The sequence below is a fragment of the Pteropus vampyrus genome, unplaced genomic scaffold (assembly GCF_000151845.1).
Source record: "Pteropus vampyrus isolate Shadow unplaced genomic scaffold, Pvam_2.0 Scaffold335, whole genome shotgun sequence".
Lineage (NCBI taxonomy): Eukaryota > Metazoa > Chordata > Mammalia > Chiroptera > Pteropodidae > Pteropus > Pteropus vampyrus.
Genome location: NW_011889116.1, coordinates 1,561,632 through 1,588,074, shown reverse-complemented (window position 1 = coordinate 1,588,074; position 26,443 = coordinate 1,561,632). Strand labels below are relative to the sequence as shown.

General features: G+C 37.1%; 1 protein-coding gene across 8 annotated transcripts in view; it reads left to right on the top strand.

Moving 5' to 3' along the window:
* The first annotated feature begins 16,862 nt into the window (after positions 1 to 16,862).
* STAG2 (stromal antigen 2) overlaps positions 16,863 to 26,443 on the top strand; it is a 119,502-nt gene continuing 109,921 nt past the window's right edge. For 2 of the 8 annotated variants that reach the window (XM_011378227.2, XM_011378223.2), the window contains exon 1: positions 18,049 to 18,179. Coding sequence is in view for 1 of the 8 variants with exons in the window: in XM_023522165.1 (XP_023377933.1) it covers positions 16,864 to 17,194; positions 18,049 to 18,179 (462 nt within the window). In the remaining 7 variants the exon portion in view is untranslated. Of the gene's footprint in view, positions 17,271 to 18,048; positions 18,180 to 18,337; positions 18,431 to 26,443 lie in introns of those variants that run through there. The other 6 variants (XM_023522165.1, XM_011378222.2, XM_011378228.2 and 3 more) reach the window with 6 other exon arrangements.

Here is a 26,443-nt window from a genome sequence, read left to right as displayed (position 1 = left end):
TATAGTAAATATATAAACTAGTAATATAGTCATTTATGATCATTATCAAGTATTATGTACTGTATATAATGTATATGGTATACTTTTATATGACTGGCAGCACAATATGTTTGTTTGCACCACCATCACCGCAAACATGTGAGTAATGCATTGCACTATGACATTACAACAGCTAAGACATCACTAGGCGATAGGAAGTTTTCAGCTCCGTTATAATCTTATGGGACCACCATTGTACATGTAGTTGACAAAAATGTTGTTACGCGGTGGTACATGACTGTACTTGTGCCTATGTCTATTTCTCCTGCAATAATTTTGCATGCCCTTGACACACTTGAAGGAGGCAGGGGTTTAGAAAAACAGATGCAGAGTCTAAAAAGACAGCTTTTGGTAATTTGATTGGGGAAAGCTATACTGGCGAGATGCAATTGGAAATAATTTGGGGCCAGACCAGGGCGGACCTTGAATACTATGCTAAGGAATTTACATTTTACCTTTCAAGCACTCAGAACCCAAGTGAAAAACATCTTCTCTCCCCACACTGCATATCCTATATTTCCTATCCAGGTGAATAGCAGAAATGGGGACTCACATCTTCCACCCCACTCATCCAAATAGCTTCCAGTTCCTAAACATCTCTTGACTCTGTCCCATCCTCCCATCTACACTGCCATAGCTTTAGTCCAAGACCTCATCATTTCTCCTCTGACCTATTGTCACAGCATTTTAACAGGTTTCCTTGGTACTAGTCTTGCCCCTTTATCCATCCTCCATACTGCCACCAAAATCATTTGCTGATGCTAGCCTCCTCATTATTAGCCTTCATGGATTTCCATTGCTCTCAAGATAAAGTTCAAAGTCTTTCACACTGATTACAAGGGCCCTTCATGATTTGGCCCCTGCTTAATCTCCCTCTACTGCCCTCTGCCCTTGCCCTTTATACTTCAGCAATACAAAACTTCTTGTAGCTCAATTCATGCCATGCTCCCTTATGTCTTGATGCTTTTGCCCATGCTAGACTGTGTCAAAAACCATTGTCCCCTTCTCTACTTGAGTAACTCCCTGTTTTCTTTCAAGACTCAATCTCTAGGAATACTTCCATTACCCATATCGTCCTCTCACTTCGGGTTAGGTGCCACTCTTCTGTTTTGCCATAGCATCTAGTGCTTATTGTTATAATACTATTGATCACTTGCATGAATAACTTGATTCTTATACTAATGCATGAAGTAGGTTTTTATAGTGGCAGCAAGTAAATCCCAGTGGCAGCTAGAATTTAAACCCAGATGCCTGGCCCAAGGACCTACTGTTAAAACCACTATACTTCTTTCCTGCTCAGACACAGCACTCATCATACTGTATTGTAACTGTCGATTTACCTCTAGTCTCTCCAAACTATTGTGAATTTCTTGAGAATAGAAATTATGTCACATTCATCTTTTCACCCTCAGAACCTAACAGAGTACCTGTGATATAATAGGCACTTTATTAATATGTACTGGATGGACAAATGAATGAATTAGTAACTTCTGAAATTTATGGATGATTTCTCCCGCTCTGTCATTTTAGCCATTTCTTAAAGATAAAAATGCCTATTGAACTGTCACATACTTTAATAGAGACCCAAGTTATAATAGGAAAAGAACAGAGGACTGCTCCCAGGCAATAAATTTTCTGTTTACTGACATTCTGTCAGCAGTTTAAAAAATACCAAGTTATTTTATTAAGAGAAAACATACAACAGTGGAATGAAGAAAACACTAGATAATAGCAAGAGTTTAATTCTTCCTTCAACTCCTTCCCATTAAAGTTAAGAAATGCAATGAAACCTACTATTAAAGGAAACTACAGAGGGACACAAAGGCTGTCTAAAAAAAGATATAAGCTTAACCAGGATGAAGATATTAATAATATATAGAAATATAATAAAATAATACACTAAAAGGTAGCTTGGTTGTAGTGGAAAGCACACAGGTTTTGCTTCCTAATAGACCTGAGTTTGAATCCTGGCTCTGACACTCCCTACGCAAGTTACTTAAACTCTCCAAACTTCAGTTTTCTAATGTGTCATATGGGGATAATATCTACCTTAGAGGGACGTTATAAGGTTTACAGGTAAGGTACCATGCTTAGCACAGTGCTTGACACAGTTTAAGTGGTCAATCAATGGTAGTTTTACTTATTATTTACTTGGCCCTTTATATGTCTCAAAGCACTTTCATACATATTGTCACAAAGTGAGTAGGAATAGAGAAAGAAAATACATCATGAAAGATGGCAGCATACTGTGGGGAAGCACTGGGCTTGAAATCAAACCCACCTGGGTCTAAATCTGGCTCAGCCATTTCAGAGCTTTGTGATCTGTGGCAAAGTCCCTTTACCTCTCTGAGCCTCAGTTTCCATATCTGTAAAATAGGGAGAACAGTACCTATTCAGAGTGAGAGATTTTGCTCACTTATATGCAAACCTAGCAACTAACCAAATAAATTAGCATTTCAGTTTGTGAGCTCTGAAAAAATCAAAGTTCATACTTATGAATGACAACCAAATTTAAAAGTCACAGTCGCCAAAAACTCAAATAATCTGGTATGATCCCAAAGACTTTGAGAAGAAATTTTTATAAAAAGAATATGAAGTACTCTGGAAAATATAAAATAAGAAGAATTTACCTTCTTATACCTGAGGTGGCTTCGGCAGTACCTGGATACTAGAAACAGGGTGTCTCAGGTACACTGACAAAAATTAGGTCCTTGATTTGCAGAAGCGAGTTCTGGACAATGAACAATGTTGATTCCCTCCCAAAGTACAGCCACTCTGCAAAGTTCTGTTTGGCTGGAGAGCTGACTTCTCGCCATAGTATCCTTATCAATAAACAACAACTTACAAGATTACACACAAACCAAAAGGACTAGCTTAAAACTTTACAGCCAGTTTTCATTAAACTAGTTCTCTACTATTGAAAGAATTACATACATTGCATTTCTAGGTAGAGAAACACACCCATATGTGCACAAAGATGTTTACTATAGTACTGTTATTAATAGTGACAAATAAGAAATAACCTCAATGTCCATCAGTAGAATGACTAAATAAAATGTAGCTTATTCATTCAATGGAACACTATACAGTAGTTAAAAGTCATGGACTAGTGTATGTGTCAACAGGGATAAATCTCAAAAACAATGTCAAATGCAAGCCACAAAAGGATATGTATGGTATGAAACCATTTTGGTCAAACATTACAATACAATATTATGTATAATTCTACACCTATTTAAGTAATATATTTAAAAGATTTATCTGGAAGGATGCATATCAAACTCAAAAGTGGTTATCTAATAAAAGAAACGGGGGAGCAAGTTGGAGAAGTGGCTAAGGGGACTGTGATAGTTAATTTTATGTGTCAACTTCACTAGGCTACTGAATTCCCAGATATTTGGTCAAACATTATTATTCTGGACATGTCTGTGAGGATATTTTTGGATGAGATTAACATCTGAATCAGTAGACTGAGTCAAGCAGATTGCCTTCCCTAATGTGGGTGGCCTTCATCCACTCAGTTGAAGGCCTGAGCAGGACGGAGAGGCTGCCCCTCCCCCCTTCCTGACTGCTTTAGCTGCTCAAACTGAAGCATCAGCTCTTCTTGGATCTCCAGCCTGTCAGCTCTTGGACTGGAACTAGTCCACTGGCCTCTCCGGAGTCTCCCTCCAGTTTGCCAACTGCAGATCTTGGGACTTAGCCTCCAATAATTGTGCTGAGCCAATTCCTTCTAATCAATCAGTCTCTCTCTCTCTCTCTGTCTCTCTCTCTCTGTCTCTCTCTCTCTTTCTCTCTCTCTCTCTCATATATAGATACACAATATTATAAAAATATAATATTTACATAAATGTATATATAAAATATATATGCAAAGAGATAAATATAAATATAAATATATAGATATCATGTAGATTCTGTTTCTCTGGAGAATCCTAATAGATTTTAGCTTTATCTTTTTAATATTCTGATTTTTTAAAAGGAGAATGGATTCGTGTATTATATTTATTTCTTCAAGAAACCAAAGCATGTCAAGCCTCTATTATCATTCTCAGTTAACAGATAATAAAACTGAAAGGTTAAATGATTGCGGTAGTCCTTCCCCTTAGCTCCCACATAGACAGTTGGCAGGGAAGTTGCAAAGACAAATGCAGCATTATAAAATCAAAGTATTTGGAGCTCCTTGTTAGGACACAGATATTAAAGGTATTATGATTTCTTGATTTTTCCTTCTCACCTTCTTTTCTCAGATCTTCCACACCGAAGGGGTGAGCTCACACACACAGAGAGGAGGCAACAAATGTCTCATAAACATGGTAATTAATTCCATGATACTTTCAAGATTTGAGGATGTACCAAAAGTTATCTGATCCCCAGAGTGTGGAGTGAACACTTCTTTGGAAATCGTTGAGAATCAATGCTTCAGAAACATAATTTATGGGCATAGTAGCTACAAACAGAAATATTTGCAGTGGGAAATTCTTTTTACTCCCAGGTTAAAGGGTGGAGATAATTCTTCTGGTCAGGAAAAATGTGCTTTGAAATATGTAAGAGGAAAGCAGAAAAAATTTAAAGGGGTAAAAACTATGTGAATATTTATTAAATCCTGATCCCTTAACTATATTTCTAGGGAAAGATATATTGACATGAAATCTGCTTGGGAGCTTTTCTGTTTTATTTAAAAGGAGAAAATAGGAAAATAGATGTTTCTTTCTGTTGTCAACAGGCACAGAAACCCCTTTTCCACCAAATTAAGAAAAAGCTACTGCACCTTAGATCTTGAGAAGTCTTGTGTAACTATATGAATGTCTGTAAACAGGGAGATAAAACAGTCCCTCTTTTCCTCTGCCTAGATCCAAATCAATGCTTTGACTTTTAAATTAAAAATGGATTAGTTGTTACACAAATAAAATGCCCAATTATTCAAAAAGAATTATGCATCTCTTCGAACCTGATTGTTTATCAGGATACTTCTGAAAGCTTTTTTCAGAAATCTTCCTTTTCTTTGATTAAGTGCAACTTTCTTTAAACAATGTAATTTAAATGTGTAAAACAACAATATTACATTTAAGAAATTCCAAAATGGTTACATTAACTTCTGGTTTGAATAGAGACATAGTCTTTCAAGAGACCATATAGGTGGTGCTTATATGAATGTGTGCTGATTTTTTTTTTATTGTGAAGATTTCATTGCTTTTATCTGTAGAATCTGTTTTTAGACTGTATCACTGAGCTTTTATTAAATATCCAAGTGCATTTCAACTGAAATGAAAAAGGGTTTCTGAATTCTATAGCACCTTTATTTTGCATTATTTGTATAAATATTTAAAATTACAATCAGAATTGTGTATTACATGTGAGATCCAAGACAAATATCCTGGCTTTATATTATACCATTTCATTTCTTCTTTTTAAAATTTCTGTTTTTAAAATTATAAAATGTTTTACAAATACAGAAAAAATATAGAGAATAATAAAACAAACTCCTATGTACACACCACTCAACACTGTCAAATTGTATGTTTCCCATATTTATTGAAGATCTTTTTTTTTTTTTTAAAGAAATAAGACTTTATGGATATAGTTGAAGTTTCTTGCCTCCATTCATTTTCCGTCTCCCTTTCTTAGAAGTGGCCACAATCATGAATTTGATGTTTTTCATTTCCATGAATGTTTTCATATTTTTATCACATATGCGTCTTTATATAAACTGTATAGAACATTGTTTTGCATATTTTAAGCTTTATTAAATGGTATCATACAATCAGTAGTAGAGGCAGTATAGCACAGTGAATAGGCCCACAAACTTTGGAACCAGAGGTGGTCTGGAATATCTGCTGTACATGTTACTAGCTTTGAGACCTTGGACAAATTACTTAATCTCTCCGTGCCTCATTTTTCTTATCTATAAAATGAAAATTCATAATACCTACCTCATAAGGTTGTTTTAAGGATTAAATGAGTTGATATATGTGAAGCACTTAGAACATAATATACTAAGCATAATGTGTTAGCTATTATTCTGTACCTTGCTTTTTTTACATAACATTTTTGAGATTTATCCATGTTGAAACATGTAGCATGAGTTCATTTTCACTACAACATAGTATTCTATCATATGAATTTACTGCAATTTATCTACTCTTCTGTGATGGACACTTAGGTTGTTTCTATTACAAAAAGTGTTGCAATAAACATACATATCTTCCTGTGCTCATATATGAGAAAATTTCTCTAGAGTTCTTCATCTTTAATTAACTATTTTTAGAAAGATACATTTTTATAAAATATGGCTTTTCTTTTTCACAGGCAAAGGAACTATGTGTCCCATCCATTCCAACGTCTTAAAAATTAACAGTATTTGTGACTTTCTGAATGTTTATAGCTATCCTCTTGAGCATCGAAATCACAATTTGGTTGAAATAATGATGTCATGACAGCAAATACTGGTCTTATTAATTAATTTTGATTGCTTTTTAATTTTTACATACTGCTATCTGAAAATTGAAGAATAGAACCTGACTTCCAATCAAACAGCATATCATCTTATACTATGTATAAAAAAATCTGATTGATCATTATACTTCAAAGGTTTCTGAGGTCTATGTCACAACAGTAGTAACTAATGAATGGCTTTTCAAACTCAGACTGCTTTGTTATTTCTTCTTGAGAAAAGAATGAATTGGTCAAGTAGGTGTTTTATTGGTCTTAACTTGCTGAATGGTAGGCTGTAAACCTTAAGTATGTTTCAACAACTCATAAAGGAATAAAGACCCCAGTTAAAAAGTCTCTGATGATTGAGATCATAGACTATTAACCTCATTAATTTTCATCTGGCAGTCCTTTCAAAAATTTATTTAAATTTTATCATTTTCTCACTGTGAAGATTGTAAGAAAGTGTTATTTTTAAAAACTGGGGAAAAAAACTTCTGATAGCCTTTTTTTGTTCATTTTCTTGTGCCACTAAGTGATACACTTCTCCTTTAAGAATATTTATATATCTAAATGGCTATAATGTTTTGCCCTGTAAAGTGACTTTAAATTGATTCTCAAAGTATTCAATAAACCATATTTAAATCTGAAAGAATAAAACCTCAGTACGGACTCTAAATCTGATCTTTTTTTATAATTTGGCATCTAGACATTTGGATGTCTCACCTTCTGTGAAAAAAATCATCTACTTTCATTGTTGGTAGCCAGTTCTTCTTTTACAACTCTAAGGAAATATGCATCAGGTTTTATAGTTTCATAAATAAGTCAAAAAAATCTTTAAAAAAAGACTATGTGAAAGGCATTCCAAACTAATGGATATATGTACTGTTTATTGAGCACCAAGTTTTATTTATTGAGCATTTACTGTGCTAGATAGATGTTTCTACTCTCGAAATGAGTAAGCTTACTAAGTTTGGCCAGGAAACATAAGACTATGATTCGGTATCTAAAACTGGTCTGGAAAGTGTGTTCTCTAGTGGTGGAGAGAAACAATAGCCCAGGGCTTGGAGATGAGAGGACTAGGGTGCTGCTCCTAACACTGTCACTGGACATTGCGTTATGGCGGGGTGGGGGGGCGGTGTTCATCTCTTGACTCTTCAGTTTCTCCTCTGAGGGGGTTGATCTGAATGCTCTTCCAGGTATTTTCCACACAATTCTATGAACCGTAAGGAAGGGACCAATGTTGAATGTGGTATTCAAGAGAAACCTTATGGAGAACGTGGGGCTTCACAAAGCCCCATGAAGGATTTAGAGGCAAGCAGTTTTTAGGCATAACTAATCTGGTTCCTATTGCTAGATATGTGATTGCTTTTAGTTTACAGTGTACAATAAGTAATTACAAAACTAGGATAATGTATGTATTTACCTACTTTCTTGGGAAGGTAAGTTTGAAAGATTTTTAGGTGATTAGAGAATGGCATATTAAAATATATTATTATTTTATTATTGCGTAGGTTATTTTTGAACATGTCGATTTAGGTTAAAAACAAAATAGAATAACCCATCAGTTATAACAACACAAAAATTTCACGAATCTGAACATTATCTTTGATTTTGATCCATGGCAAATATGTCTTAACAACTGGCTCTCCAGATCTCCCTGATCTATAGCATTTGCTAATTTTCATGGTGTAAATGTTCTCACCATGGCTGATTTCACACTCCCAATGTGAGGTAACTAACTGGAGTTGGGAAGACACGCGCACAATCAGCTCTTGTGAGCCAGTGCTAGCAGGCTCTAGCACACCACCAAAATATATAATGTGTACATAAGGAATATATTTACCTTTCTTTCTGAACCAGTTAAGTTGATGACATAATGCCCCTTTTACCCTTAAATACATCAGTGTATATCTCTTAAGAATGAAGACATCCTCCTAATAACCACAATATAATGATCAAAAACAGGAAATTAACACTGACACAGTATTATTATATAATCTACTAGACCTTATTCAAATTTTGCCAATTTTCCCAATAATGTCCTTTATAGCTTAAAAAAAAGATTTGGCCCAGAGTCTAATCCAGTATTGTCTATATTTTCGAGATAAAAATGTATTTTCTCAGAAGTTTCTATCTCTAGCCCTCTTCCACTTTGTAACCCCCCCTTCATCCTTTCTTCACACCTCTTAATCTTTCCACAAGCAATTAAAGCATTAACTTCTAGTGTTTAACATTAGAAATGTATCAACGTATAACAGTAAACGTGTTACCAATGATAGACATCAAATTCTGACAGTGATTCTAGTGTTCAAATTTTATTTAATGTTGGTAAGTTACTAGTAACAAATACTGCACTCAAATTCAGGGAGTAGTCTTTGTTGTTATTAATGTTCCTGTCCCTCTTAGTTATTAATATGAACTTGGCTTTATATGCTTGCATGTGTGCCAATAAAAGAGTCTTATTGGAGGTTCTGGGCAATGCTAATTTTATTTTTTTCTGAGAATTTATAAGAGTTTATTTGAGCCAAACTGATAACATATGCTGGGGAGCAAGATCTCAAATGCTCTGGCTGGGCAATACTAACTTTAACCAACTCACTTTCAGCAATATAGGGAAATAACTTAAAAACGTTTATTTTGGGGGGGTGTGTGTCTGTTATTCTGCTAACAATATTTTTTCTGTTCCCCAAAACTATTGCTATTTCTATAAAAACTAATACTCAATAACAATGTCACAACAGCAACAAATAAAATAAAGAATAATGTAATCTTTAAATGTTTATGGGTTTAAAATGATAAATGTCTCCTGAACATATTAAAAAATCCCGCATCACAATAGGACCTTTAAAGTAATCCATACGTTTGAGTTGATAGGTCTGCCCATGCCTTATTCAGTCCTTTTTGTTGTTGTTTATTGAATGTTGGCATTCAAAAAATAATGCAAAAGTCATCTGTCTACACAAAGAAATCCTATGACATGTTTAACTATTTAATACAAATAACTAAGACCAGTGCCAGCATTAAAGGATAAAAGAATTAGCTGCTGATAAGAATGAATTATTTTGGCTAGTATTTCTCAAATGATTTAAGCAGAAGGCAGAATACAGCTTTTTCCTTGAGATTTCTACATATTCATACCAAGTTTTGACTTTGCTTCCATGGAGATCTGGCCATTTAGTGAAAAAAACAGGAAAGAAAAAAAAAAAAAACCAGGAAAATCGAATGGATTATTATGAAATAAAGACAAAACAAAAATGTTCACTGTAATTACCATCTAATTTCAGGCTACAAAGCACATGTACCCTAAGCTTTGACTACATTTTCACTGCCAGTGCTTAGTGCAAGCCCCATGACCTCTCAGACTGTTTATCCCTTTCCACTTCGTCACCCAGAGTCATCGTTCTACAATGTCAGACTGAACATGTTGCATCCATGGCTCTCCATTGCCTGCAGGATACCACACTCCTACCTTAGGATGGCTTTCCAAGGGCTCTGTGATTGGGCTCCTGCCTATGTCTTCAGCATAAACGTCTCCAGGTCTCCTTTTGATAGAGCTTTCTGCCCTCCACTTCCTAGGCGTTAGCCAAAGGAACTACTTATAGTTCCAGGAGGAGAGGGGCTTTTGTTTTGACTCTCCATGGTTTTGTTCACACTCCACCCTGGGCAAAGCTCTTTATCTTTTGTTTGCCTAATGAATACTATGTTATTTCAACTCTTACCTTCCTTATAAACCCCTTTATGACTCCTGCCCACATTCACCTTTGTACACACATTCTACTTGGTCAGTATTCTATAATAGCACCTACAACACTTAACTGGATTCATTTGATTCTGACTATCTTCTGTCATTAGGTTGCAAGCTCTTTGAGGACAAGGACCATAAATTATTCATCTTTGAATCACCAGCCCCTATTCTATTCTGTAGCATAGGAGGCACTCAGTAAATACTGTAGAATAAAGAACAATCCTAACTTGAATTATCTAGATCAACGGTTCCCAATCTTTTTAGCACCAGGGACCCATGCTCCTATGAGAATCTAATGTATGATGATCTGAGGAGGAGCTGAGGCGATGCGATGATCCATGAGCCACTGGGGAGTGGCTGCAAATATAGATGAAACTTCGCCTGCTAGCCAGTTGCTTACCTCCTGCTGTGTGGCCTGGTTCCTAACAGGCCACAGACTGGAACTGGTCCACGGCCCAGGGTTTGGGGATCCCTGATCTAGATAACCGCTGTCCAATAATACATAGCCACTAGCCACATGTGGCTATTTACATTTAAATTTTAATTAATTAAAATTAAAAATTCAGTTCTGCTAGCCACATTTCAAGTGCTCAATAGCAACTTGTGGCTACCATACTGGACAGCACAGATTATAAAATCTGCCATCATCACAAAAGGACTAATATCTAGTGCTGATCTAGATAATTCTTCATTCTCTCATTTCAGTCTAATAAGCATTGGTTTCTACTATATGTTAACATTTGTGCCAGGCATGACGGTTATAGCAAATATGAATAAAACATATTATTATGATTATTATTTGCAAGGCATTGAAAATCTGGTAGGGAGGAACCTTGTAAAATGAGAGAGATCATTTCCATATTGAGACATCAGGGAAGACCTTTGTAAACATTTTCTCCTTTAAACTGGGCACTGAAGGATGGAGAGAATTTGAATGGGGCTAATCTTGGGAAAGGAGAGAAAATAGTATGAACAAATGTACAGAAGTGGGAAAGCACTAGAAAAATAGGAAATAATTTAGTTTGTTTAGAATGGATGGTATAGGAGCAGGGAGTAGTTGTTTAGTTTATATATTCATTCCTTCAATCATTCCGTAAATATTGGAGCACCTATCCTGTTTTAGGCTCTATACTAAGCACTGGGGATACAACAGCGACCTATACAGACATTGCCCCAGCAGAATTCACATTTATGAGTGATGAGATTTGGATAAGACTATGGAAGGCATTGAAAGCTACCCTACGGAGTCTGTACTTTGTTCCTTAGGCTCTCATACTCAAAGTGTGGACTTTAGAACAGCAACATGGGCTGGGCATGACCTGAGAGTTTGTTAGAAATGCAGAATCTCAGGTCTCACCCTAGCCTCAGACTTATTGAATCAGAATTTGTATTTTAGCAAGATCCTTAGGTTATTCTTAAGTATAGTAACATTTGAGGGGCATTATTGTAGACCAGCTGAGCTAATGAGATAGTATGTGAGCGAATTACATTAAGTAAGGGAGTAAGAAGGTAGCAAGTGAGTAAGCATAAAAGAGAGCAAGGAGGGTAGTATTCTAATCAGTATTGGATGTAAAAGAAATGGGACATAGGACTATTACTGTGGCTTAGATGAGAAGTGGGAGGGTTCGTATGTGAGAGACACTGAATCTTTTGCATATAGATATAGCTTCAGTTCCATTAACTCATAATGGAAATATTGTATATTATTCAAAGTAAAAAAAATCAGCAAATTCAGTAACATGGTATTTGAGATGTCTTAGAAAGGTGCCAGCTACTTTAGACAAGGCGTATTGGTATGTCTATTTCCTATTGACGCCACAAGTCCATCATCTACTCCTGAGTACTGAAGTATGAGGCCCTTAATTGTACAAGTTCATACGAGGGTGATGATAAGGATCCCAGAAATTAAGTCATTATATCTAAGTTCACAAGAAGCTGATTTGTAAGCTAGAAATTCAATTTATTAATTTACAATGGCATAATTATCTTTCCACTAACCAGAGATTTTTTTCTTTTATTACCGGCATTACATTTTTATAACAACTTTTAATTTTGAAATAGTTTAAAACTCATGAGAAGTTGCAAAAGTAATACAGAGAATTCCCATGTACCCTTCATGCAGCTTTCCCCAATGATAATAGCTTATATAACCATAGACTTTGTCAATCCCAGGAAATCAACAGTGATACAATACTGTTAATTTAGGTACAGACCTTATTCGGACTTCACCAGGTTTTTCATATTTTTTTTGTGTGTGTGTGTTTTTTCTATGAAATTTTATGACATGTGTAGATTTAAGTAAACATCACCATGATCAGGAAACACAACTGTTCCATCACCATGAAGAAACTCCTTCCCATTAGTTCTTAATAGTTTCACCCTTTTTCTAACCTTAACCCTTGGCTACCACTGATCTGTTCTCCATTACTATAATTTTATCATAGTGTATAACTCTTTGAGATCAGCTTTTTCCACTAAGCATAATGCCTTTGAGGTCCACCCAAGTTGTTGCATCTATCAGTAGTTTCTTTTTATTGCTGAGTAGTATTCTATTGTATGAATGTACTACAGTTTGTTTAACCGCTTACTAGTTGATGGACATTTGGGTTGTTTCCTGTTTTAGGCTATCACAGGTAAACGTGCTATGAGTATTTGTGTACAGGTTTTTGTGTAAGCATAAGTTTTCATTTCTCTAGGATAAACACTCAGGAGTAAGATTGCTGGGTCATATGGTAAGTGTATGTTTAACTTTATAAGAAAGTGCCAAATTGTTTTCCAGAGTAACCAGAATAAGATCTTAAAAATTACATAAGTAATTTATGTAAAAATTACAAGTCACTGTAAAAAAATTAACATAAGGTAGCAATGTATAAAGTGAAAAGCAAAATTACAAGCCCTGGAATCCTACACCATTTCTTTCATGAGAGGTAACTGTTGTTGTTTTCTGTATATTCTTCAAGAATGTTTTATGCATATGCAAGCACATATATGTAGATGTAAATACATATATTCACAAACGGGATCACACTATATAAGCTTTTTGCAACTTGATTGTTTTTACTTAACATCTCTTAGACATATTTGTGTATCAGTAAATAAACACATACTTAATTGCTTTTAATGGTGGGCATAGAACTCCATTGTATGCCCAGTCCCTTAATGATGCCTTTTCTATTGTTGTCAGTTTCTCTTTATGACAAAGCTATAATGAAAATCTTTCTACATATATCTTTGTGGAATCTGCATGAGTATATCTGTATGATAGATTCCTAGAAATGGAAATGCTAGGTTAATTTTACATGTTGAGATACCTTTTTTAAAGTTTATACTTCCACCAATGGTATATGAGAATTTTCAGTTCTTCACCAACACTGAACATTATCAAAATTTTAAACATCTGTCAATCTGGTAGAAGTGGAATTTAATTTGCACATCTTAGTGGGAAATGAAGTTAGCACTCTTTTATATATTTATTAGCCATCTGCATTTCTTATTTATTTCTTATAGTGACATTGGTTAATGAAATCCAATGTTTCAAGTGTACAATAGTAAGTCATACATATATCACATTGTGTGTTCACCGCCCATAAATTTGTCACCACATACTTGACCCCTTTTACCCCATCTACCTCTCCCCTCCCCCACTACCTCCAATAAGTTAGTAGACTTCATATCCTTTGTCCATTTTTCTATTGGAGTATTTTTATCGTATTGATTTGTGAGAGTTCTGTGTATATGAAGGAAGTTAGCCTTTTTCATTCATGTAGTAAATATTTTCTCACAATTTACAGTTTATCTTTTGACTTTGTTTTAGTATTTTGATATACATAATTTTAAATTTCTATAGACTCAAATTTATCCATCTTTAGTCTTCTGGATTTTTGGTCCCGTTTAGAATGGTATTAGAAAATACAAAATATGTATGTATGCTGTCTAGAATAAGAGACTATCTGGAAAACCTGATTTATAATCAGAAGCTTGATTCATTTGTATGGAGTCAGAGCAAAGAGAATTGTGGGATGCTTTATTTTGACTATTTGACTAAGGCTGCTACACTGTGGGGTATGCATTTCTAGTGACCAGAATATTTTTGAATTAGTGTCTTGCCCCTTACACTGTATCAAATGTTCTAACCAACTTTCCTCTTTCAGTATTTATCAGACACCAAAAGCTTCTGCCATTACAATATCATTTCATGAAGGACATGCTACAAATAATTAAGATGAAAGCTTATTTTACATTAGCTACATATTTCATCGGATGGCATTTTCTCATTTTGTCCACAAATCCTTAAAGTGTCTTCTTTGGTCTTTCAGTACCTTATGAAATAGATTCCACTTGTTAGAATAAGACTGAGGCACATAGCACTGTGATCTGCATATTGAAGGCTCAATAAATATTTTTTGAATGAGTTCTAGAAAAAAAGAGGGGTTACTGTGAAACAATCGTAAATATCTGTATAAATCTGCTATAAAATTTTTCTGATGTTATAACAGTTATTCTTCAGTGGTATTGTCACAAAATGAAAGTAAGTTTACTAAACAGAGGCATTTTTCAATTTTGTTCCAAGTATAAAATTGTTTAAAGTCTCAGCTACTACATAATCAGCCGAGAATGTAAATTTATAAAATAGATGAAAAATTGCACCATGTGCTATAAATGTGATGTTTAGAGTAGAAAATCAGTAGTTTCCAGCTAATACTAAAACAGGAAATCATTTAATATCAATTGATATTAAATTGGCACAATTGAACTAAATTAATGTAAAATGACTTGGTACAGAGCCCAATTTTTCTATTAGTTTAAGTGGAATTTTGCATTAACTTATATAACTGTAAAATTTCCACTACTTCCTATTTAATGTTCTAGCCGCCATCATTCTGTAACTTGAACCTATTAAAAACTGTATAACATCCTACCAAAGATAGTCTATAAAAGAAATGGAAATTTATTTTGAATAGTATTGCACTCTCCAAAGCTTTAGAAGTGAAAATGTCTTCAATTTTGTTTCTTGTTGATATTTAGATCTTTCTGTTTAACTTTTATTGTTCAGTTGATTAAATATACCATGTTTTTAAAGTTGCGGGGAAAAAAACCAGTAAGCACAGAAGATGGGAGATAAACTAAGACACAGATGTGGAAGGAATATAATTTAAGGACTGAAAATAATCATTATATAGCATTAGGAATGCTTTAGACGTGATATCGGATGAAATCTCGATTTACACGGGCTTGCAATATTTGTCATTTGGAAAGTCTGTCTTGTTATTAAGTACATTTACTCCTTTTCCTCTAATTGAAAAGTAATTTGGTATTAAATATTTTAACCAAAAATATTTAAAGGAAACAGAAACGAATAGCTCTTAACTGAACGACTGTATGAATGTGGGAACTTCTATAACAGCAATGGAGACAACTGTAATAGGTCACTTCTTCCTGTCCTAGGAAAAGCGACGCTTCGAAGGGGACAGGCCATCCCCGAGTTTATCTCCCCCGCGTAAAAAGAGCCTGGCAGTCGAAGGGCCGGGAAACTGGATTCGAAACAAACATATACAAAGGGTGATAAAGACTTGAATTAACTATGGTCGAGGAAGCGGAAGGGGTCCGTTCTCATTTCAAACACCTTGCGGGGCAGGGGGGGGAAGCGGTAAGGAGGCAGGATAAGAAGGAACCAAAATTCTTTAAATCATGAGGCCACCCCTGCCCATGTTTCCAGGAAGAACGTGGATGAGCGGGGGAAGTGGAGGAAGTCTGGGTAGGTCCCCCTCGACTTTTTACCCAAATTTCGATATCCCCTCCACTTTGCTCCACATCCCCCTCACCTGCCTCAAGAGTCGACAATAAATCGGTCCAGCGCCGGGCCTAGCCCAGTAGCCCAGCTCCCAGCGTCTCCCAGACCCCGGAGAGACAGACCACGTTTTCTGGGAGACGTGAATCTCGAGTTGTCAAGAATAAATTTTTTTTTTTCCCAGTGCCAGGTCTTCCTGGTAGAGAATCAGCTTGCTTTCTCTCCACACCCGGAGCAAAAAGCACACAAAACAAAAACTCAAAACACAAAACCCTTAAATCACTTAGGATCAAATGCCAGAGTTAACAAGAGTTGAGTCCTTTTGGTGGTTAGGAGTAGGGGCCGCGGTTCGGGAACTAGGGCCAAGGTCCCTCGCTGGGGCGTGTCAGAGGGGACATCGCAGGGTGATGTCCAACTCGGCTGCCACTTCGGGCTGCGCGGGTGGCGGAGGGGCCCAGGGGACGAGTTCCGAGCGAGCCCGGTTTCCGATTTCCCACGGCCCAGTGCTGCGCCGAACATTCCTATCTGCCTCTGGTCGACCCCCGCCCCTGGCCCCCATAAAGAAAGAGGAAACACGGCCCTATCAGGTCCCTGGCGGAAGCGCTGCCAAACGAATGAGTAAGTCAAGCGCGGGCACGGCACCTTGTTTACCCCACTCGGCGGCGCGCCCCTGCGGGCGCCTCGTTTGGCGGTGGCGTCCGAGACGCTGCACCCAGGAGGCAGCCAGCCGCGATTGGCTGGTGACTGGGAGGAGTACGCGGAGTGGGAGGGGTGGGAGCCCCGCGCTGCAGTGCTAGCACGCTGACGCTAGATGCCGCTCCCTCCCAACGGGAGCCGAACGCGGGTTCGTGGCCGACAGATGGCGCCTGCGCGTTCCATTCGCCTCCAAGTCGCCGAAGAGCGAACACCCCAAACAATCCCGAAGCGCCACCAAAAAAAAAAAAAAAAAAAAAAAAAAAAAAAAAAAAAAAAAAAACCCCGCCGGATCCGACCGCCACTTTCAAAACCCCCCACCGCTCTAGAACCGCGGGAGCTTCCGTCCCTGAGTAGAATTCGAGGGTGTAAAGAAGAGGAAGGGGAAAATATCTTGTACCAGCCCAGGGGTGAAGAAGCCCCCGGCCTGAGAAAGAAGGAAGGAGTGGGGGAGGCGAACAGTCTCGTTGCTGCCTCTGTGTACGCTGAGGGGGGAGGTAAGTTATAAAATGGCGGAGGCGAAGCTTCTAGAAGTTTGGAGGGGCACCCGGACGGCGCGGGGCCCACCATGAGGTGTGTACGGTCGAAATAGGGCGCGAGAGAGGAGTTGGGAGGAAAAGCGATTGGGCGCTCCGTTGCCATTTAATTTCCCCTCTTCCTTTGCCCCCAGCGGGGCCAGCCGTAGACCGGGTGGCCAAGTCAAGGCGGGGGTACTTGTCATCCCCGCATAACCCCTAGCCCTTTTCTCCGTTGTACCAAGTCGCTACGTCCACACTGTCAAGGAACTTCCAGCCCCCTTCTTCCCTACCTCCTACTCCTAGAGTGGCTTTCTACCGCAGGACTCTTCTTTTCGACTACCCTCCCTGAAGATTTTCTCTTCCTTCCCTCGCCCCACTCTCCCTCGGGGCCTCTACGGAGACCACCCCCCTCCCCCCAAGGGTGGCCCAAAATGGAGAACGCAGAGCAGCGCAAGATGGAGGCTCCGCTTCTCTGTGTAGCATTAGATTTAGGTGCCTTTTCTCTGGCAGGCTCTTGAGGCTGGGAGAGTCAAAACTGGAGGTGGGGTGGAGTGCGAGCCGTAGTCGGGGGAGGCAAGCCGGGGAGGCTGTGGTTGGGTGGGGGAGAGCGCGGTATCGCGGTGAGGGGAAGGAGGAGAGCAAAATGGTGGTGCTGGGAACCTGGGGGGAGGGGAGGAGAGGAGGCTCAGTTGTGTATATTTGGGCCTCGGACCGAGGGAGGCGAGGGAAAATCTACTCTGATCACACCCCTCCCTCGTGCCCCCTCCCTTCTCCCTTCCCCTCCTTCCTTTCCTCCCTCCCCCCTCTCCCTCCCTCTCTTCCTCCCTTCCTAGAGAGGGAACAACATTCATGTGACGGGCCCCTCTGCTTCTCCCCCGCCCCATCATCTCCAGCGCGTGGTGGGGGAACTGCTGGGGAAAGCGATTGGCATCGATCTCTCCATCCCTTCCGAGGCCCGACTTCGGTCAGTTTTCTTCGGACAACAATTTTATAAATAGGTTGGGGTCTGGCGGTGTTGTCCCCCGCGTGCAGCCCTTGCCCCGAAGGGGGCCCTGCCTGGCTGGCATGGGAGGAAGGGGGGAAGGGCGGGAGTGGAAGGCTGTTTGTTGGGGGGTTTTGGCGCCACTTTTGTTTTAGTTTTAGTGCTGCTTTTCGTTCCCACCCCCACCCGCGCTGTCTTTCTCAAGACACGAACTGATCTGATCCTTGCCCCAGGTAGGCAGCTTCTGCTTTTTCCCTCCACACTTTTATTCTGGCGGGGGGTTGACTTTTTTTTTCTCTCTCACCCGCTGATCTGTGGACGGCGATTTTAGGGACGAAAAGGGTCAGATGGGCCATTGGAAAGAGACGGTGTGGGAAACAGCATCAAGTAGTTTCGCAAAACTTTGAGCCCCATTCCCATTCTGGCCTACATTGTAAACGTATTGTTGATTTCTGCCCTTTTTTTTTTCCGTCGCGAGAATGTCTTGTTTTGCTTTTAGTTTTTAATAAGACGCTGTACTTTCGACATTTAGTTTCCGCTGCCCCTTGGTGTACATGTCATTTTATTTTTAATCCTGAACTGTAACGGGTTTTATCGTGTGATTTTTTTCGTGCTGCTGTGTTCAGCTTTAATTTTTAATATCACATTAGTAGTTTCATCCGGTTTGTGACTTTCTCCGTGGCCTAGAAATGTTTTATACGTTGTTGCCTATCACCGCCCTCCTTTCTCTTGGAGTTTTTAAATTGGGGGTCATGGTGTTCGATTAAATGTTTTTTTGTACAGTTCACGTGATATATCTATTAGAAACTTTTGATCTGTAGGATTAGGTTGAAGTAAATGAAAAGCTTGTGTTGGTTTGAAATGGTTCCTTAAAATGCTCCCCCCCCCCGTGAAGCCCCATCTTCCTCTCACACTGGAGTGTAAATTCTATACCCCTTTTCTCCCACGGACCGCCGTATTTCACAGCAGCCACACCCTGCATTTGTCTCGGTGGATTGGACTCATTATCAGCTAATTTAGTGACTCTTAAACCACCATGATGGAACTTGCTTAAGCACGAAGCTTCCTTTCCTGTTTAGTCCTAGTGGTTAGTGTCGAAAGAGGAATAATCGAGGTTTCTTGATGAATCCTGGTGCAGTCCAACCTCTGCCTTTTTTCTGTTGTCTTTTTCCTACTCCGGGCTGTTGGCGGTGTCAGCACCGCTGCTGGGGGCGGGGGGTGGAGGGGAGAAAGAGTCGGGTTACCGAAGTGCGTCATTCCTGGCTCTAGCAGGGCCTGCTCGGGAGCTGCTGGTGTTTGTTACTGTCCTCGCAGCACTTTCCTGCCAACCTTCTCTCTGCGTATTGGTTAGGAGCTAAAGCAGGAGGCGGTCTCCTAATTCTATCTGTGGACTAGCGCGTTGCGTTTAAGGGTATATGTGAACTTATTTAAAAAAAAAAAAAAAAAAAGACCGGCCCCGGAAAAATGGATACATTTTTGTTTAATGACATATAATTCAGGTAGTTTAGACTTGCTTTCATATATTTTTCCAATGAACGATGGAGTTAATTTTGAACATTTTAAACCACTTAACGTTAAAATGCCTGGTTTTCTTTCTACATTGGTATCTATAATTAGGGATCAGGAGGACCAGTTAAGGCATAAGTAAGTGTTCAGCGGTCTTTCAAGTGGTTGAATTGTAATTTTATAACACATGTTAAACAGTCTTTTTTCCTCATTTTGAGCCAAGGTGCTACATAGATGCAAGCTAATTGCACATGTTAAAGTTCATTTTCATCACACTCCTATTTATCCTTTTAGATATAATTTTAAATATGTCCTCAGGATCTTATAGACGTCATTAAAATTCTTAAAGATGGCTATTTTTTTTGTTTGTTTTTAACTGAATTCTTAAATTTACCACGTAACAAGGAGTCGTGTAGAGGGTGGCTGTATAGCTATCCTGTTAGATTCTTGTCTTGCTAGTCTTAGATACTTGCTAGTGTTATCTTTGGATTTTTTCTCAGTGTACTTCCGGAGCACAGTGTCTTCCTCTTAATTCTTTTCTGAAGATAATAATTGGGGGAGGAAGTGGTGGAAGGTAGAGATCAAGCAAAAATAGCCTTGAGTTGATAATTGTAGCTGGATGGTGAGTACAGGAGAGCTCATTGTACTATTCTCTCTACTTTTGTGTATACTTAAATTTGCATAATTAAACTTGAAAATTTTTCAAATTGTCTTGCAATTTCGTTGTAATGACTTAAATTTATATTTACATATCAGTTATTTGCATGGGAAACTTGTGCTTGTGTATAAGTAATTACACAATGCTAATATATCAGCTTACAAAAAGTATTTAATTTGAACCCGTGTAGAAAAAGCAATATAAAAACTTATAAATTGGTTGAACTTTAAATGTTTGTAACTTAGTCTGAATGTGCTCTACTTTTAGTTTCTTTTTTAATCCTTTGAAAATAGGAAAATTTCATTTGCAAATTTTGTAAATTCTGCTTGGTGTCTATTTCATTAAGTTGGAGTTACAGTGAGTCATCAGTATGAAAAGATTTACTATTAATAGGAGGGGCTTTGGCAGTTTGGAATAAGTGACAGTGGAAGGGATTCAGGTGCCCTAGGGAGCATTCCTGGTAGGAAGATTGAAGTAGGAGTTGAAATCAGTTTCAGTATTTGGTGTTTAATGAATGGATAGAGAAAAGAATTGGAAAAGAAAAGTACTTACTAGCCATTCTTTCCCACCGTGAAATAACTATAGCATTCCGAGGTATCAGAGACTGGCAGTGGGGGAGGGGGATTTTTTTTAACCCGTATGAAAATGGATGTTTGCATATGAAATGAGTTAATCTCCCCCAAGGATCTGGTGCTATAGTTAAAAGTTCATATGTAAAGTATTTTAATGTTTCCTATTACAAAAATTCTGACCATTACCCATCAACTAAAATAAAAGTGCAATGCAGTTAAAACTCTGTCTCCTTAGAGTATTTGTGAATTGCTCCTAAATTCTTTGGAGGTAAGTGCCTTACTTTCTGCAGTTTTGTGGTGTTCAATGTCAGGGTTTTTCTCATATGATGTATTTTTGAATATATGTTAAAGTTCTAGAGAATCCAAAATAATGGATATTTAATTTTGTTCGATGAAGTGTGTTCCGTAATTGTGAAAACAAAATTCCACCTTCCTCTGGGAACAGACATTTCATAACTGTTAATATTAGTTTGTATATTTCATATTCATTTTAGCTTTAGAAAGATGTTAACATATTTTGAATTCTTATTTGCAAATAATTTTAAATAGATGATGATTGTGTATTCAGATTTATTGTGCTGAGACAACAGCTAAACTACTAAACCAACAAATTATGAGTTTGGTAATTTTGAAGTCTATTTAGTTAGGATTTTTTTTAAAGCCCAAACACTTAAGATTTTAATGAAATTAAGTTCTGCATTCCTTTTTCATTTGTTCTTTAAGACCTTATTGACTTCAGGACCCATGGCCTGAAGAACTATGAATTAAAATGGGTGGTGAACAGGCGCAAGCTCAAATTATCTTTTGGGAATATAGGGTTAGATGTGAAAATACACTTTGGACAGTTTAGTAATGCATAATATTCTGCATGTTTAACTGATGTCACCCACAGTCATGTGGAGGAAGGGAGTAAACAGTGAATAGCATGTTCTTTTTACTTCGGGTTCTTTATAATAGATGGAAGACTTCAGTTTTTTGATGCTGCAAGTTAACTTTTGAGCTTAAAATTTACGTTAACATACACAATGATCTACTACAGCTCAATGGGATAACATTCATATCTCTTTAATGTGACTTTTTTGTGTCTCACGCTTTTTGTTTGTTTTTTTTTAAAAAACCTCTTGTATTAGTGCTCTAAAATTGCTATTAGATTATTCAAAGCCTTGAACGTAACAGTAACAGTTTTACTGTACAGTGGAGCACTATGGTATATCTTTGGAAAGTTGGGGAGCATAGCAAAGGAAAGAGTTAATCTCAGCAATGGGTATCAGTATATGTGTGATTAATCATTGGAGAGTAAAGAAAAACCTTTATAGGTACAGGTTATTTTAAAAGTTCTTTACATTTTCCTTTTGTAATTTTCTACTTTTGATATATGTTTAAGACTTAATTTGTGGTTCAATAGTGATCCTGTATAATAGATCTCCAGCTGTAATGAGCAGTGGTTATTGCATGTTCTGTCTGGCCAAAGATATGTGAGAAAACAAAATTGTTAGTTTGATTTTTTTTCAGTCGCCTGAGTTGCCTGCTTTGCATTTAATTTAACCAAATTGTATATATCTTCAGTGTAAATGGTGTTGCTTGGTGGAGTCTTAATTTTTGTATATGCACATTAAAAAAAACTACGTCTTTTTAGCAACCGTGGTAATCTGCCTGAATTGTGTTTTATTTACTTACTTATTTTTCTATTATGTTTATTATGTTGAAACAGTAGTTATTTCTAAATTGTGTTTTTAATGTATGCTTACAGTTCTATATTTGATAGTAACCAATAGAAAACAAGAAGTCTTTACATAAGCTTTGTCTAGTCAAGAGATTATTGGAGTTGTTTTAAACTCTCCTTCTGCCAAAGGAAGAGAAGGTGAACAAGGTTAATGGTCTGTTCTTTTTTATTCTTTTAATTGGAAAATACATGGCTGGGCTTGATGAGACAAACTAGGGAGATTTCTATAAACTGTGGATAATCTCTAATATACAACTCGAAGGTAGAATTCCTTTATAAAAAGTAGTTTAAATTCTGCTAGGGGTGGGAACAAGTCCTGTTTACACTTTTGCATGGCTAATATTTGTTGTAATGGGATTTGACCTATAACTTGTTGATCCTGAGATAGTCTAAGAAAGTCCTAATTTACTTGCCATTTGAGTTCCTTTTGAATGCCAAAAACTGCTATATGTTTTAACATGTATTGTTTAATTTTCTCAGCTACCTTGAATTACAGGTGGTTATCATTTTTCAGATGGGGAAATCGAGGCTCTCAGAGTAAATGACTTGTCACATAATAATTTGCAGCCTGAATTCACACCAGAATTAGTTTGGTCTCAAAACTTTTGTGCCTTTTCGTTAAGCTCAGTGGTTTCCCTTAACTGTTTTAGGTCTTGGGTTATCTATAACCAGAAAGCATGTGTCATTTTAATGTTATAAAAACGATTTTTTCATGTATAGTGCAAGATAAACAGGGTTAGATGAGTTGCTGCCTGAAGTCTAAATTGTGTTTTATACTATTAGTCGAAATAGTTGAAATAAATCTGAGCTTTGGTTTTGTTTGAGTATGCTCATTTTACAAAAGTTTGTGGGATAATATGTTGAATTCTTTTTTTTTTTTTTTTTTGGTCATACTACAGAAGGTAGAATGGTTTCACTTTTTTCCTCCTTTAGGTCATTTATACTCTATACCGAATGTAGGCTAAGTGTGTCTGAGAATAGTTCTCCCCAATCATTCAGCTTGTTTATTGAGTGGTTGGTTTTGAAATTAAAATTTAAATGACTCTTTTATAATTCACTGCTCTGATTGGTTCTGTAGGGGGGGATTGTTTTTGTTATCTAATGGTACTTTAAAAATATTTTAAGTGTTAGTATCTTCTGTGTTTCTACTTTCTACTCTAGTTTATCTTTTCACTTTATTAAATTTTGTTGTTTTTATTTTTATCAGGTAATAGATAATATCGGTGCCGCGGATTATTAGATTCATTAGTGATCAGAATCGATCTCGGCTTTCTTTGCTTTTCCTCTTTCTCCTTCCTGTGTTTCATAAACTATAATTAGAATTTTTCTTATCTGAAGGAATGCTAGATGTTGGATATCTAGCCTAAGATAAATTAGTGGAGATGAAGTAAAGCTGAATATATTAGTGCTTTTCATAGCCGTGAGTCAAATTTATATACTTTGTGTTTATCATTCATTTAAGCTCCATTCTGTAGGAAATAATTTTTCCAGGTGATGCGGTGTTCTGTCCAGATGCTTTGTTCAATATTGAGTCTTTTCATCTGTATTTTCCCTTTTGTACTCTAAGGATACCAAGACCCTGGTGTCTCAAGGTATCCATTGAATTAATTTCTCTCCTGTGCATTTAGAAAGATACCAATTATGTACCATTCTTGGGAGAATTCAGGAAATTGTCACTCAAATCATTTTCTGAGTTCCGTGGTTAACATAAGGAACCCTGGTTGAGAAAGGCTGCTAGAATATTCAGAGACTTGGTTTGGCACTAACCAAATTTTTACTTTCAGTTCCTTTCCTGTCAGTAACTAATATAGTCTCTACTAAAATTTATGTGTGATAAAATGTGAATGCAATTGATAATATTGCCATCTCTGTGGGATAAATTGGTTAGTGTTGATTTCAAGCAGTTAGTACTACTTAGTTGTTTTAAAGAATTGAATGTAGAGCGTTAAATGCCTAATTTTATTTGTAAAAAGGAATATTGTAAAAGCTCTGTTTATTATGCAATTCAAAACTTTTTATAAAGTCTTTGTCAGCGACTATAACATTAACAATAGCTAACACCGAGGTCTCACTATATGCCAGACACAGTTACAGATGTTTTATGTGTATTAGCTCACTTAATCTTCATAACCTTACGGGGTAGGATGAACATATGATTTATTGTTCAAACCAGGATACTTTTGAGACCGAAAGAGGGCACTAACCAGATGACATGCTGGGAAGATAGTATAAACTAAGACCGTCTCAGAGAAAGTAGAATGTATGATGACCCTAATTAATACTTTTTCAGAAGAGGAAACCAAAGCATAGGGAGGCCAAGTAACTTGCCCAATTAGTAAGTGCTAGGAAGGGATTTGAAACCACTACAGAGATTTCTTTGGACATGAAAGTGATTTAAATTACTTTAGACTTCCATATTCTGAGAGTTTGTTTATTTTTACTCTTTTGGAGAAGTTTTTATTGGGATGGGGTCGATAGTAAAAGATGAGATAAAGTGTTTTTTTTTTTTTAAAGCTGGTAGAATTTCCAGTTGGCTTTTTTCAAGTGACTGTTAATACTTCAGTGATTATGTGTCTTAATGTTGAAAAGCAACTTCTCTGAGGTCTGCCTAAATAAAAAAAGAGAACTCCAGGATAATTATTTTTACTGTTTACATCTGTGTTTGCTTCCCTTACATATTCAGACTCCTTTACCGTTTTCTTAGGAGGAAATGTGAATTGTATAATGTGATATTTCATGGAGGTTCTGATGTAGAAGATGAAAAAAAAACTGAAAGGAGTATTTTCTGAGTAGGAAGAGTGGTATTAGAAAAGAGGAAAAGTTTCAGTTTAGGGACTTATCCGAAGTTAAACTGATTCGGTAACAATTTGAAAGTTAAGTCTTAAAAGAGATTGATGTGTCATTTCATAAAATTAATAGTTCTCTTTTATTTTTGGTGACCTATGTTTGCGGTACCTCCCGCCCCCAAAAAAATGATTACCGTAGGTGAATTCAAATATTTGGAGAAATAATTTCAGCATAATCACAGATTTACTATATTGTAAACTAAGATAGTTCCCCTTTTTTTTCTTTTAGTAAGTGTGAGTGGTAGAGATCTAATCTGAAGAAGACTTCAAGTTTTGTTTTCATACTTGGGTATTTTAATATTTCATTGAGGAATTCACTTTTGGGAGTTTTGTTGATGTTTTTTGAAAACAACCAAGAGGTCATTAAGTAGGTCTATTCAGTTTTTAGAAAGTATTTTATTTAATTTAGTTCATTAAAGCTGTCATGAAATTAGAAGGGACATGGGGAACTGCATTTCTTAACAGGTGAAAGAATTTGAGTGAATGGTAGGCAAAAGTTTATTTCTCATGTATTTGATTTATTATATAAAAGTAATAGTTTTTAAAAAAGCTATTGCTGGTTTTTAATCTGGGGCCCATGGGTAGGGTGTAAAGTGTGTGTGTGTGTGTGTGTGTGTGTGTGTGTGTGTGTGTGTGTTCAGGTTCTCAAAAAGGTTCATTCATTGTTATATCAGCTAGTACTGAAAGTGCCTACAGAATCGTGGATATACAGTGGTAAACTAGGTTATATAGTCTCTGCCCTCAGGAAGCATTGTCATTTGGGCTTTATCATGGGGAGGGGTTAAAAATAACCCTTTAAAAAAACATTATGTACTGGATTATTATATATTAAAGAATATTAGGCTAAAACCAATAGCCATCAGTCAATACAGTTTTGTTACAAGTATTTAAAAATAGGGTTTACTCTGGATAGCTTTAGGGGGAAAAGAACAATTGAGGAC